Raw genomic sequence first — 13,960 nt, 5'->3', positions numbered from 1 at the left:
ATGCTTTTTTCATTAAAATCTGCGCAAATATAATGTGTATAAACCACTTTATATACTTATATCCTAGCTGCTCATTTAGTCATAGGGGGTTTGAATCCTCTCATTAGTCATGACTAGTGCCACCCACGCATTTCAATTGTCCGTGCTCCCGGCTTACGCTGACGTAAGTATCCTGCGATTGCGCTGTATTTGTCATTGCCAGCCGCGCTTGTATCGGTGGGAGCCGTGTATGCTCTGTGACGAGCGGCTCCCAGCTTCACTGTGTGTGGCCGGAGCCGCTTATCACAAAGCATGCAAGGCTCCCATAGATACAAGTGCGGCTGGCAATGACAAATACAGCGCAATCGCCGGATACTTTCGTCAGCGTAAGCCGGGAGCACGGACAATTGAAATGCGTGGGTGGCGCCAACCATGACTAATGAGAGGACTCACACCCCTATGACTAAACGAGCAGGTAGGATATAAATATATAAAGTGGTTTATACACATTTTATATTTGCGCCGATTTGTAATGAAAAAAGCATGTTAGTGATGCACATTGCATCACTAGCAACGGAATAGGGACAGTTTCCATACTACACAGGACATGACATCATGATATCAAGATAATACACAATGAAGTGACATACAAAGTTATGTAAGTTAGTAACACTAGAATCTGTCCACTGTAATAGAATTATACTCAGCAATCTAGTCCAGAGGAAGGGAAATTGGGGTATTTGACCATTTCCACCAATATGTTGATGAGGGTGGGTGTCCTTTGAACTTTGTGGCCAGTCTTTATTCATAGTGTTTGGAAGGGAATAGTTCTGACACCACATAATCAGGTATTTCTTCTTGCCAGTTCATTCTAGCGTGAAAGAGCATATTCTTATTTTGTTAGAATTTTACATATAGCCATGAGAAAACCCTTTTATCTCTTTTTTTTCTAGCATTTACCAGTCGTAGCACTAACTGAGCAAGGGTTAACCCTGGAAGACTGGCTGCCTTCTGTGTGGATTACTGATACTATGCCAAGGCGCTGTCCCTTTGTTCCACAGATGGGTGACGAGGTATCTACATTTTTTTTCCCCTGACTTTCAAAGCAAATAACAGAACTTTAGAGTTTACCATTTATGCGCTGCTGGTGTCGTTGCCGCGTATGCGCTGCTGGTGTCGTTGCCGCGTATGCGCTGCTGGTGTCGTTGCCGCGTATGCGCTGCTGGTGTCGTTGCCGCGTAGGCGCTGCTGGTGTCGTTGCCGCGTAGGCGCTGCTGGTGTCGTTGCCGCGTATGCGCTGCTGGTGATTCTGCTCTTATAACAAGCCCATATGTAAAGCATATGCCTTGCAGTTGCTGTGACCCAGATTGTGAGAATCCTTCATTTAAAATTCAAGCTGGTCGCTATTTAACATGTCTTTATGCTTTTGCTACGATATGTGGTGTAAACTGTGCTTATGTCATTATGCAGGTTGGTATTAGACTTAAATCAAAGAGACTGCCAGTAATACAATGGTACAACATACTACTGATATAGCCTAGAGTAGGAATTCAGGCACACTAAATAGTTAAAAATCTATATAGCTTCTCACGTGCAGGTGTCTGAACAGTGTCCTTCTGTGCCCTTATCTATATTAAGGTTGGCTGTTACAAGGTGAGGTTTGTTTTAATATACGAGACAGGATAGGAGCGTCCCAATTGAGCACACCTTGTCGCATTGAGATGGATTTCATGCTTTTTTTATAATCAAAATAGTGTTAACGAAGTACTCTGTTATTTACATGTAGTATTACTTATTACAGTAGCAGCAAAATAAATGAGATTTTTAAAATCTCATTCACACTGCGTTTTTTTTTTGTGCTGTGGTGTGTTTTTTAAAACTGCAGCAGGTCAGTTCTTTTAAAGTTTTTGTTGCATTTTCTTTTACCTATTTAATTGGATGTATAAAAAAATGCATCAGAACGTGCATAATGTAGTCCACAGCCCATACAGAGCCTGAATTGAGCACGGAAATCTCCACTCCATCCTGTTCCTAACCAGCTGACCTTTTCCCATCATTATGTGCTTTATATGTGTGTATGTTCAGATAGTAGCTGGGTTAGTGGATCAAGCAGATCTACATATATTCCCCATGAAAACACAAGAGCTCGGTCCCATGGACAGAGTTAATACTATGTGACGATTATCTCACACATCACATATATATATATTTTAAGCTCTTACTGTCAGAAACTTTACTCCATTTGATTTTGTTGGCCTGTCATTTTATACCTTACTCTTATGTGTGCTGTGTCCAGAATCTTAATTGAACACTTGTATACCATGCCTGTATATGTTTGCATTAGATCCATTTAGTATGCTGCAAGGATATGTGGGACTAGACAGGGTTAAATATGGTTGCTGAGATTTCAGTTTAGATACCACTCTCTTGTGTAATATAACGATCACGTATGTGTGCTCACATTTGCGCAGATTGTTAATTTATAGTTTTGTATATTTTTCTCCTTGTGAACTCATATAATTGCATTCTTTCTAAATATTATTCTGCAGGTATACTATTTTCGTCAAGGCCATGAGGCATATGTTGAAATGGCCAAAAAAAATAAAATATATAGGATCAATGCTAAGAAACAGCCTTGGCATAAAATGGAGCTAAGGGTAAGTTTCATTATGATGAAATATAATTCCAATCATCAGAAAAACAAATTATTGTACGCTTTTACATTTGCACTGCTACATTTTACTTTAATAGCATGACCATGACCATGGTTATAGGCCCTGCTACTAGGCTGACACTAAGTGAGGAAAAAAAGGGTTGCCTCCATCCAGTGGGCCAAGACCTCTCCTTGGACATGAGGTTGCTTGCTTTTTTTTTTTTTTTAGCTTTTTTTTTTTTTTTTTAGCTTTTTTTTTTTTAGCTTAGTGTCCATAATAGGCAGACATGACCTCTTAGGTCTGCTGCATCTTCACTTTTTTTTTTTTTTTTTGTGGTGTGGATGTCCCACAATTCCTTCCCATCATCCCAGGGAGTCCACAATATTGTACCTCCCTGCGGGTGCCACAATTTTGCTCGGTCGCTTATTCCCCCCAGCTGCTCATGTGGCAGAGTGCCATTGTCTCCGGATGTCCAAATACAGTCATGGCCAAAAGTTTTGAGAATGACACCAAAATTATATTTTCACATGATCTGCTGGCCTCTGGTTTTTATTAGTGTTTGTCTGATGTTTATATCACATACAGAAATATAATTGCAATCATATTATGAGTACCAATAGGTTATATTGACAGTTAGAATGAGTTAATGCAGCAAGTCAATATTTGCAGTGTTGCCCCTTCTTCTTCAAGACCTCTGTAATTCTCCCTGGCATGCTCTCAATCAACTTTTGGACCAAATCCTGACTGATAGCAGTCCATTCTTGCATAATCAATGCTTGCATTTTGCCAGAATTTGTTGGTTTTTGTTTTCCACCCGTCTCTTGATGATTGACCACAAGTTCTCAATGGGATTAAGATCTGGGGAGTTTCCAGGCCATGGACCCAAAATCAGTTTTAAGATACGGTCCTGGCGCTTGCTGGTCTTTCTTGGGCGCCCTGGAGCCTTTTTGACAACAATGGAAGCTCTCTCCTTGAAGTTCTTGATGATGCGATAGATTGTTGACTGAGGTGCAATCTTTGTAGCTGCGATACTCTTCCCTGTTATACCATTTCTGTGCAGTGCAATGATGGCTGCACGTGTTTCTTTAGAGATAACCATGGTTAACTGAAGAGAAACAATGATAACAAGAACCAGCCTCCTTTTAAAGTGTCCAGTGATGTCATTCTTACTTAATCATGACTGATTGATCGCCAGCCCTGTCCTCATCAACACCCACACCTGTGTTAATGGATCAATCACTAAAACGATGTTAGCTGCTCCTTTTAAGGCAGGACTGTAATGATGTTGAAATGTCTTTTGGGGGTTAAAGTTCATTTTCTGGGCAAATATTGACTTTGCAAGTACAGTAATTGCTGTTAAGCTGATCACTCTTTGACATTCAGGAGTATATGCAAATTGCCATTACAAAAAATGAAGCAGTAAACTTTAGAAAAATTACTATTTGTCTCATTCTCAATACTTTTGGCAATGACTGTACATGGAAAAAGTGAGTATCTCACTCTGCCTCCTTTTCCATCCCCTCGTCCCTTCACAGTTTCTACTTTGGCTTCCCATTATAGGGCCTCCCATTTTTGTGGTCTCACTTTGTCTTTCCTTGGCCACTTCTTAATGGCTGGATACTACTTCTGCTTCTTCGTGGCTCTTTCCCACCTTGGTTACCACTTTCACTGAGCTCTTGTTCCGTTGGGTGCCTTCTTTATCTCCCATGTCTCTCCCTATTCGTTCTGGACCTCTTTTGCCTTCTGGGCCTCTCCTGCTAACTTCAGTGCCTGAGGTTCATGGATGGTGGGAGGCCCATCTTTTCTGGTCTCTGACTTGTCCCAAGGATAGGCCACAGGCTTCATCCCACCTCCCACAGCTTCTCCTCATCCCTTCACATTCCGGATTTAGCTCGGGAATTGCGGAGAGAGTTCTTTACCCCTAAAATCATCTTGCATGCTGTTTTGGTCGGGTGAAGAAGGGAGAGGAGCCGCCTCTGCCCACCATTCGTTTTCTGGCTCTCTTCTTCAGAGACCACCCATCCTTTGTTGAGCATCTCCTCCTGCCTGCGCCTCTTCTGTCAGCCGAGGAATACAGCTCAGATCCTGCTTCCAGTAGGCACCATCTTATTGGACTGCCTTCTTGCAGTCCATTATTGCAGGAATTCCTATTTTACTTACACGGAGATAAACGCTTACAGTGCGGTCAGTCGTTTTGCATTTGTGCTCACTGCCTTTACCTTCAGACACTGATATCAATTGTAGGGAATTTTGCCCCACCTCCCACCCAGTCAGAAATGTCCCCAAGGGTACAGACTCTGAGTTTGTCTGGAATGCTAATCTGGCCTCAGCCATGCAGGACCTCACTAGAACAGTGAATGACACTGATGGCACAATTTTCTTTTTCTGAGCACATTGTCTTTTGTCCTTTTTGCAGTGGAGATGGTTACTGTGATCCATTCCATCTGCTGTTGGTTCCCAGGTCACTTGGGTCTCCAGAGCCAAAAGCTTGCTTCTATCTGATGCACTGTCTCCATGACCTGTTGGATGAAATGTCTGATACTTTCTGAGGGTGACTTTTTTCAGCAGCAAGCTACTCTCTATATTTTGCTTTTACCATCAGTCAGTAAGGCATGTAGGCCCTGAGCAACATAGCGACACCAGGGCTGAAGCCCCATGGCAGGTTTTCTTGGACACCTTCTCTAAATTGCTGCATACTTCATTGTTTTTGAGGCCTTTGTTTAGTCAACATGCCATGAAACTAGAGTAACAGCCTGTTGTGTTCTGCACTTTACTGCTCGGATTACACTAAGACGTCTTATTCACTCTTACAAAGAAGTATCGGAAATGTTGCCCTTGGTTTAATTTTTAAGTGCTACCTTAAAGTGCACCTGTCAGCAGGATTGTGCTGAGTAAACTACATACACTGTCAGGTGGGCGACATTACACTAATTAAAATGATACCTTGGTTGATGAAATCCATCCTGTGGTTCTTATGTAATCTTTATTTGCAGTTTGGAGATAATGATATGCCTGTGCTTCGGGGCTCTGTCTGGTGCTCTGCTTACATATTCATCTGTATGCTCTTATGACAGCTCACTGTGCCTTCACTGACCTGCCTCCTATTTTACCTAGCCCCGCACTACTATATGCATTATGTAAAGTATGTAAGCAGAGCACCAGATAGAGCCCATCCCAAAGTCCGCCCCGAAGCAAGGACATATCATTATCTCCAATCTGAAAGTAGAGATTACACAAGAATCACAGGACGGATTTCATCAACCAAGGTATCATTTTAAGCAGTGTATTGGCACCCACCTGACAGTGTATGTAGTTACTAAGCACACTCCTGCTGACAGGTGCACTTTAAATGCATTGGAGAGAGTTTGAATATTGATTGTCCAGGTCTTGATGTCTGCTGAATAAGTCGTTGGACAACCAAAGATGCCCATTAGATGAAAATCTGACATGCCTGCTCAGTGACCTCTAGTTTCTATTAACCACAGATCAAGTACCTTTGTTATACTCCGTAGGCATTTATCGCTGTAAATACCCTTAATTCAATTTTATTTATTTCCACACACAACTTTTTTTGGTTTAGGTGCATGGTGTTTTTAATAAAGTCTTTCTTATCCTTTTTTCAAGGAGCAAGAACTCATGAAGATTGTTGGAATAAAGTATGAAGTGGGCCTACCTACCCTCTGCTGCCTTAAGCTAGCCTTCCTTGATCCAGACACTGGTAAACTCACTGGAGGCGCATTTACAATGAAGTGAGTTGTAAAGATCTGAGATTGTGGGTTTTAATAATCATAGGCAGGTTAATGATGCAACAACATTTTATTCCTTACATCTATGGTAATACAGCAATTCCAGGTAAATGTCCAAAATACAGTTGTCTCAGTCCACAAGATCCCCTCCCCGGGGCGGTAGTTCCACTGCCTTTGTGCTAAGCGATACTTGCGGTCTTCCAACTTTAGGTTGGCCCACAGATTTTGTATCTCCAGCCAGTATAGTCTGTAGTCACAGTCCATGATCGCCTTCATATGACAGATAAAACTATGGAATCACAGGTATCCAGTAACCACAGTCCTTTAAGAAACTTTAAATCCCAACGACCTATCCCACAACTGTAGCACGTTCATTCAGCCCAGTCAATACTGCTCTCCAAGACTCCATGTGCCATCGATTCATCCATGGTCCAGGTCCTCAGATTAGATCCTACCCCTTCGACTTCATTCCACCAACTCCCCACTAAACATGTGGCTTCTTTTCTCCTTCACTTGGATCAGCCCCCTGAATGGGCAGAACTGCTCTCGCCCCTCCTCCCGAACCCATCACCTGGGTCTACATGTGAGAATCCCTGTGATGATGGCTCCACCGGATCTACTTTCAACACTCAAACAATGGGCATAGTCTCGTTTGAACAATGGTTAGAGGCTCCTGAAATACTAATGAAATTAATGGAATGCTGGACACTTTACAAGTGAAATTAGTGCACATACTGATGAGCAAGCAGAACAACAAAACACAGCAAGAAATCACTAATAAAACACAACAATAAGATTGACAAAAATCGGTGCTCCATGCTGAAAAAGTCTTTAGTAAATAGGCAGCTCCTCACATGAGTGAGTTTATTTATTTATTTTTTGTGGGTTAGAAAACATTAAAAGTATATTAATATTCTGTCATAAGTGTTACTAACATTCATATATTATGTCTCCCAGTTAAGATTAGGAGACTTAGGGTATGTGCACACAATGCAGAAATGAAGCAGAAAATTTCTGCATCATTTCTGCATCTCCCTGGCAGAAAAAACGCATGCAGATTGTGCATGTGTTTTTCCTGCAGAATACATGCGGATTCACACGCGTTTCCGCATGCAGATTGACGAGCGCTTTCCAGGCGATTTTAGCATCACCTGGAAAGTGCTTGACAACTAGGTCACACTATATAAATCCATGCAAACAGCATGGATTTATATAGTGTGACCCGAGAGAGTGTATATACTTACCTCCGATGGCCCGCGCTGTCCTGCTCACTCCGTTCTCCCGGCTGCCGGCAACTTTGAATTGAAAGACCTGCCGACGTCAGCGTCACGTGACCCGTCACATGACTGACGTCAGCGCAGGTCCTTCAACTCACTGCAAGTGCCGGGAAGCAAGGAGGAGCGCTGCGCGGGCCGACAGATGGTAAGTATATATGTATTTTTTATTTTATTCTTGTTTTACAGCTTTTTTAATTGTACCTGGGTGTTGATGAGACTCTCCTCTCCTCTACACCCGGGCACCATCCGCACATTAGAACGCGCCAATAACGCAAGTACAGATGCAGTCTTGCGGAATTGGCACGTTCTAATGCAAGTCAATGGCGGCGAAAACGCGGCGTTTACGCAAAATTAATTGACATGCTGCGGATTTTTGAGCGCAGCGTTTACGCTGCGGAAAAATCCGCATCATGGGCACAGCACATGCGGATTTCAATTGGGGAACATTGCTGCCCTTCTACCATGCGTTTTTCATGCGTTTCCGCGGCGTTTACGCAACTGCGGAAACGCATTAAATACGCATCGTGTGAACTCAGCCTTAGACAAATTTTAAGATGGACAAACTGTTGAACATGAAGTGCTCTCAGCCTGTGTGTTTGCGCACGTGGGCTAGATTTCACACAGACCTCAGGTCCGCATGCGTTAGTCTGGTTCAGTTTATGCACCAGATTACTGCATGTAAATAGCAATATACTGTACTTGGCCTAATTCTAAAGGTGGAAGCATTTCCATGGTAAGATCATTAATATCATTGGAAGTACCATCCTTTTGCATTGCTCCAAATGCTCTATACTCGGACATAAGAAAAGTAGATGCTAGTACATTTTTAGCACCATAGATAGAACAATCATTACAAAATGAATTGGTATTTTTGACATTAATACTTTTTTAAACATATTTTGAAGCTGGCTATATACACTTTGAGCATAAAAACGATGTATAAAAATACTTTTTATACCTTCCTGACATTGCACGCACTGGTAAGTTTAATGTTGGGTCTCCAGATTTGATGCGGGCTCAGATAAGCTTGCATCATTCCCGGCAGATGATTGTTGTGTTAAAGATGCTGTTAAGCCTTAAATAATGCTGTCAATCTCTGACACCGACATTTAACTTGTGCAGATTCAGGGGGGAGCACGTTCTGTGCTCCCTCTTGTCACAAAAGTGGGGAGCTGATGTGTTGTCGTGCTGTGTTAGCCAGGGGCCTGCTATGACAGTTCTCCTGTGAAGACTTCATAGACCGTTATTTTTACTGAATGCTGCAATTCTGTGGTACTGCAGTATTTAGTATAAGCAATGAAACAATGACAGGATAAAGTACCCTAAGGGGAATAAAAATGTTTTAAAAATTTAAATCACCCCCCCCCCCCTCTTTTTTTTCCCCTCCTATTTAAAAAACAAATTTTTATATTCAGGTGCTTCTCACTAAATTAGAAGACCATCAAAAAGTTAATTTATTTCAGTTCTTCAATCCAAAAAGTGAAACTCGTATATGGAGTCATTACAAACAGAGTGATCTATTTCAAGTGATTATTTCTGTTAATGTTGATGATTTATGGCTTACAGCCAATGAAGACACAAAAGTCATTATCTCATTAAATTAGAATTAACAAAAAACACCTGCAAAAGCTTCCTAAGCGTTTAAAAAGGTCCCTTAGTCTGTTCAGTAGGCTGAAACAGACTAAGAACTGAAATAAATTAACTTTTTGATGATATTCTAATTTAGTGAGAAGCACGTGTATGTAATATCACGGTCTGTAAAAGTCTGATCTATCCAAATATAAAATTAACCCTATCGGTAAATGCCATAAAGAGGAGTGGAAATCAAAATTCCCAAATTGCATTTTTTCGGTCTCTACAAACGCAGTAAAAAAAATGAAATCAGAAGCAATCTAAATACTGTATCTAACTCTAAATGGTGTCAATAAAAACTTGAGCTCACGACGCAAATAACAAGCCCAAACACAGCCCAAATTTCTGAATATTTTTTTTTCCACCACTTAAAGGGACTCGGTCAGTACAGAATGACTGTTCAAAGTACAATCGCTCGCACCATTTGCGTGGCCAAGCATTTACATGCACCGTCCTGCCTACTTGTTTTCCCTGTAACACCACCACCTCTTCTTTGATTGACAGCTCTAACTTTATAGAGCCAGAGAAGGGCTGAGGCGGATGAACAACAAATATTTGGGAAGGTGCACTTAAATGTTTGGATGCACCAAAGGTGTACCGAATGCTTGTACTTGGATATATATAAATATCGAAAATCGTCCGGTCGGAAAAGGATTGTGTTTGCTGCGTAATCCAAAAAAAATAAAACCCACACAACATTAAAAATACATTTATTTCATATCCTTTCAGTATTCAATGTCTGTGTCAGTAGAAAGAAAACAGCTTTATAGTGTAGTATCAAATTATTAGTGTTTTTATTTTATTCTAACTTTTGTTTTTATATGGCTTCTAATGTTGTTCTGTCTTGGTTCAGATATCACGATATGCCAGACGTGATAGACTTCCTGGTTCTTCGTCAGCAGTTTGATGAAGCGCGACGTAGACAGTGGAAAATAGGTATGTATGTCTGGCTTTTCCTCCTTGACATGCATATCACTTTTTAGCCGCATTGTTCTTCCATTTTTGGGTGACCAAAAATCATCAATTCTGGCATTTTTTTTTAATACAGCATCTGTGTATGAAAATTGAATTTTAATACTTTAGACTTTGATGCTGCACTACTAATGCATATGTATATTTTTGTCTAACAAAGCAGCTCACTGTAATGCTATGTATGTGAACATGAAATATATGAAATATGAATAGCATTACTGCTGTAGAAAAACAGAAATAAATGAAGAAATCTTAGCGCATAAATTGGCCAATTCATGTGTACCTGGTAGCCACGGTAAGGCGTTTCTCAAAAATACCAGGACCCTATCAATGTGAACTCCTCTGACTATGTCTGCTTGTGTGTAGGATAATAAGATCCTGCTGTAATGAAAATCGCTTGTGGCATAGAGGCAGAGTGCTCAGTCAAAGCTTATACATAGAAACAGAAAAAAATGTCCGTCACTTCCAAAACCAGAAATAGGTGTGAACAGGTGCTTACTAGGAGGAGCATATACAACTAACAAACAAAGCAGCACACTGCAACGCTAAGTATGCGAACATGAAATATATGAAATATGAATAGCATTACTGCTGTAGAAAATAGAAATAAATGAGAAATCTTAGCGCATAAATTGGCCAATTCATGTGTACCTGATTGGTGAGAAGACATGAACAATTGGACCTCCGTATATGACAGATTTTACACAGTAGGATGTCCCAGAATGTAGTTTGTTGTGCTCATTCAGTATGTATCCCTAAAAAAACCAGCTCCTACTCAGTTCTCATTTTTAATTTTAAAGCCTATGGACACTTTTTGACACAGAAGAAAAGCTTTTGATACATTAGTAACATTTTTTTTTTTTTTATAAATGTAACCACGTCGTTTACCTTTTCAACTGGAGCAATTTTCTGCATTTCTTTTCCTCAGCTTCTTCCAAGAGCCATAACTTTTTTCATTTTTCCATTGACCTATACATCTGGGGGCACACATACCTGTACACACACACATATATTATAATAATATATATATTATTATAATTATGTGTATATATATATATATATATATATATATATATATATATATATATATATATATATATATATATATATATATATATATATATATATATATATATATATATATATATATATATATATACAGTACAGACCAAAAGTTTGGACACACCTCATTTAAAGATTTTTCTGTATTTTCATGACTTTGGAAATTGTACATTCACACTGAAGGCATCAAAACCATGAATTAACACATGTGGAATTATATACTTAACAAAAAAGTGTGAAACAACTGAAAATATGTCTTATATTCTAGGTTCTTCAAAGTAGCCACCTTTTACTTTGATGACTGCTTTGCACACTCTTGTCATTCTCTTGATGAGCTTCAAGAGGTAGTCACCGGAAATGGTCTTCCAACAATCTTGAAGGAGTTCCCAGAGATGCTTAGCACTTGTTGGCCCTTTTGCCTTCACTCTGCGGTCCAGCTCACCCCAAACCATCTCGATTGGGTTCAGGTCTGGTTACTGTGGAGGCCAGGTCATCTGGCGTAGCACCCCATCACTCTCCTTCTTGGCCAAATAGCCCTTACACAGCCTGGAGGTGTGTTTGGGGTCATTGTCCTGTTGAAAAATAAATGATGGTCCAACTAAACGCAAACCGGATGGAATAGCATGCCGCTGCAAGATGCTGTGGTAGCCATGTTGGTTCAGTATGCCTTCAATTTTGAATAAATCCCCAACAGTGTCACCAGCAAAGCACCATAACACCTCCTCCTCCAATGTTCACAGTGGGAACCAGGCATGTAGAGTCCATCCGTTCACCTTTTCTGCATCGCACAAAGACACGGTGGTTGGAACCAAAGATCTCAAATTTGGACTCATCAGACCAAAGCACAGATTTCCACTGGTCTAATGTCCATTCCTTGTGTTCTTTAGCCCAAACAAGTCTCTTCTGCTTGTTGTCTGTCCTTAGCAGTGGTTTCCTAGCAGCTATTTTACCATGAAGGCCTGCTGCACAAAGTCTCCTCTTAACAGTTGTTGAAGAGATGTGTCTGCTGCTAGAACTCTGTGTGGCATTGACCTGGTGTCTAATCTGAGCTGCTGTTAACCTGCGATTTCTGAGGCTGGTGACTCGGATAAATTTATCCTCAGAAGCAGAGGTGACTCTGGGTCTTCCTTTCCTGGGGCGGTGCTCATGTGAGCCAGTTTCTTTGTAGCGCTTGATGGTTTTTGCAACTGCACTTGGGGACACTTTCAAAGTTTTCCCAATTTTTCGGACTGACTGACCTTCATTTCTTAAAGTAATGATGGCCACTCGTTTTTCTTTACTTAGCTGCTTTTTTCTTGCCATAATACAAATTCTAACAGTCTATTCAGTAGGACTATCAGCTGTGTATCCACCTGACTTCTGCACAACACAACTGATGGTCCCAACCCCATTTATAAGGCAAGAAATCCCACTTATTAAACCTGACATGGCACACCTGTGAAGTGAAAACCATTTCCGGTGACTACTTCTTGAAGCTCATCAAGACAATGCCAAGAGTGTGCAAAGCAGTCATCAAAGCAAAAGGTGGCTACTTTGAAGAACCTAGAATATAAGACATATTTTCAGTTGTTTCACACTTTTTTGTTAAGTATATAATTCCACATGTGTTAATTCATAGTTTTGATGCCTTCAGTGTGAATACAATTTTCAAAGTCATGAAAATACAGAAAAATCTTTAAATGAGAAGGTGTGTCCAAACTTTTCGTCTGTACTGTGTGTATGTGTGTATATATATATATATATATATGTATGTATGTATGTGTGTGTGTGTGTGTGTGTGTGTATATATATACACACACACACACACACACACACATATATATATATATATATATATATATATATATATATATATATATATATATATATATATATATATATATATATACACACACACATACATACATACGCACCCGCCATTTTCCTCCAAAATTTTGGAGGAATAAAGTGCGTCTTATAGTCTGAAAAATACGGTATATACTACAATACCTCACTATTGCAGTGTTTGTATATATAGTGAAAATCGCAGTCTCCAACAAATGCAAGGCTCTTCTTCAACTGACCCCTGTTTCTCATGTCCACGATGGGTGCATGGAATGTTGTGTTCTCAGATCTGTGCACTTTAAATGTCATTGTCCAGAGTTTGACAGCAGCATCTAAGTGGTTTAACAGCAGTGGGCAGTGCTCGACTTAATCTGCTGCTGTTAGACATGGATCATGGCTGTGTGATGTAGCCATTATCTGCCAGCAATAATGCTGGCTCTACTTTATTATAGTAAGCTGTAACTTTGTATCTTGTAGGACTCAGGTTTCGGTCTGTAATTGATGATGCCTGGTGGTTTGGAACTATTGAGAGCCAGGAACCACTACAAGCAGATTATCCGGATAGCCTTTTCCAGTGCTACAATGTCTGGTATGCATTTATTGCTTGCATGTTCTTGCATGTTGTAAATGACTGATATCTCTCTCTCTCTTTATCTCTCTCTCTATAGGTATATTTTTGAGTAAAATGTACATTGTTGTTTTAGTCTCTAAACTACTGACAACGTCTCCGAAATTCAAAGCTAAAAATTTTGTATTTATTCAAATGATAAAGTGTCAAAATACTAAAAAAGAAAGTGTTTTCAGACCTCAAATA

At 40.2% G+C, this 13,960-nt stretch overlaps 1 protein-coding gene across 2 annotated transcripts in view; it reads left to right on the top strand.

Moving 5' to 3' along the window:
- Positions 1–13,960, top strand: part of PHIP (PHIP subunit of CUL4-Ring ligase complex) — a 114,395-nt gene that overhangs the window by 83,947 nt on the left and 16,488 nt on the right. For both annotated transcript variants that reach the window (XM_073675600.1, XM_073675599.1), the window contains exons 24-28: positions 933–1,052; positions 2,529–2,636; positions 6,258–6,382; positions 10,142–10,224; positions 13,624–13,735. In XM_073675600.1, coding sequence (XP_073531701.1) covers positions 933–1,052; positions 2,529–2,636; positions 6,258–6,382; positions 10,142–10,224; positions 13,624–13,735 — 548 coding nt within the window. The remainder of the gene's footprint in view (positions 1–932; positions 1,053–2,528; positions 2,637–6,257; positions 6,383–10,141; positions 10,225–13,623; positions 13,736–13,960) is intronic.

This window comes from Phyllobates terribilis, unplaced genomic scaffold, assembly GCF_046119375.1.
Source record: "Phyllobates terribilis strain yellow unplaced genomic scaffold, ASM4611937v1 Scaffold_3__8_contigs__length_932513732, whole genome shotgun sequence".
In the NCBI taxonomy this organism is placed as follows: domain Eukaryota; kingdom Metazoa; phylum Chordata; class Amphibia; order Anura; family Dendrobatidae; genus Phyllobates; species Phyllobates terribilis.
This window is presented reverse-complemented; position numbering and strand designations above follow the sequence as displayed.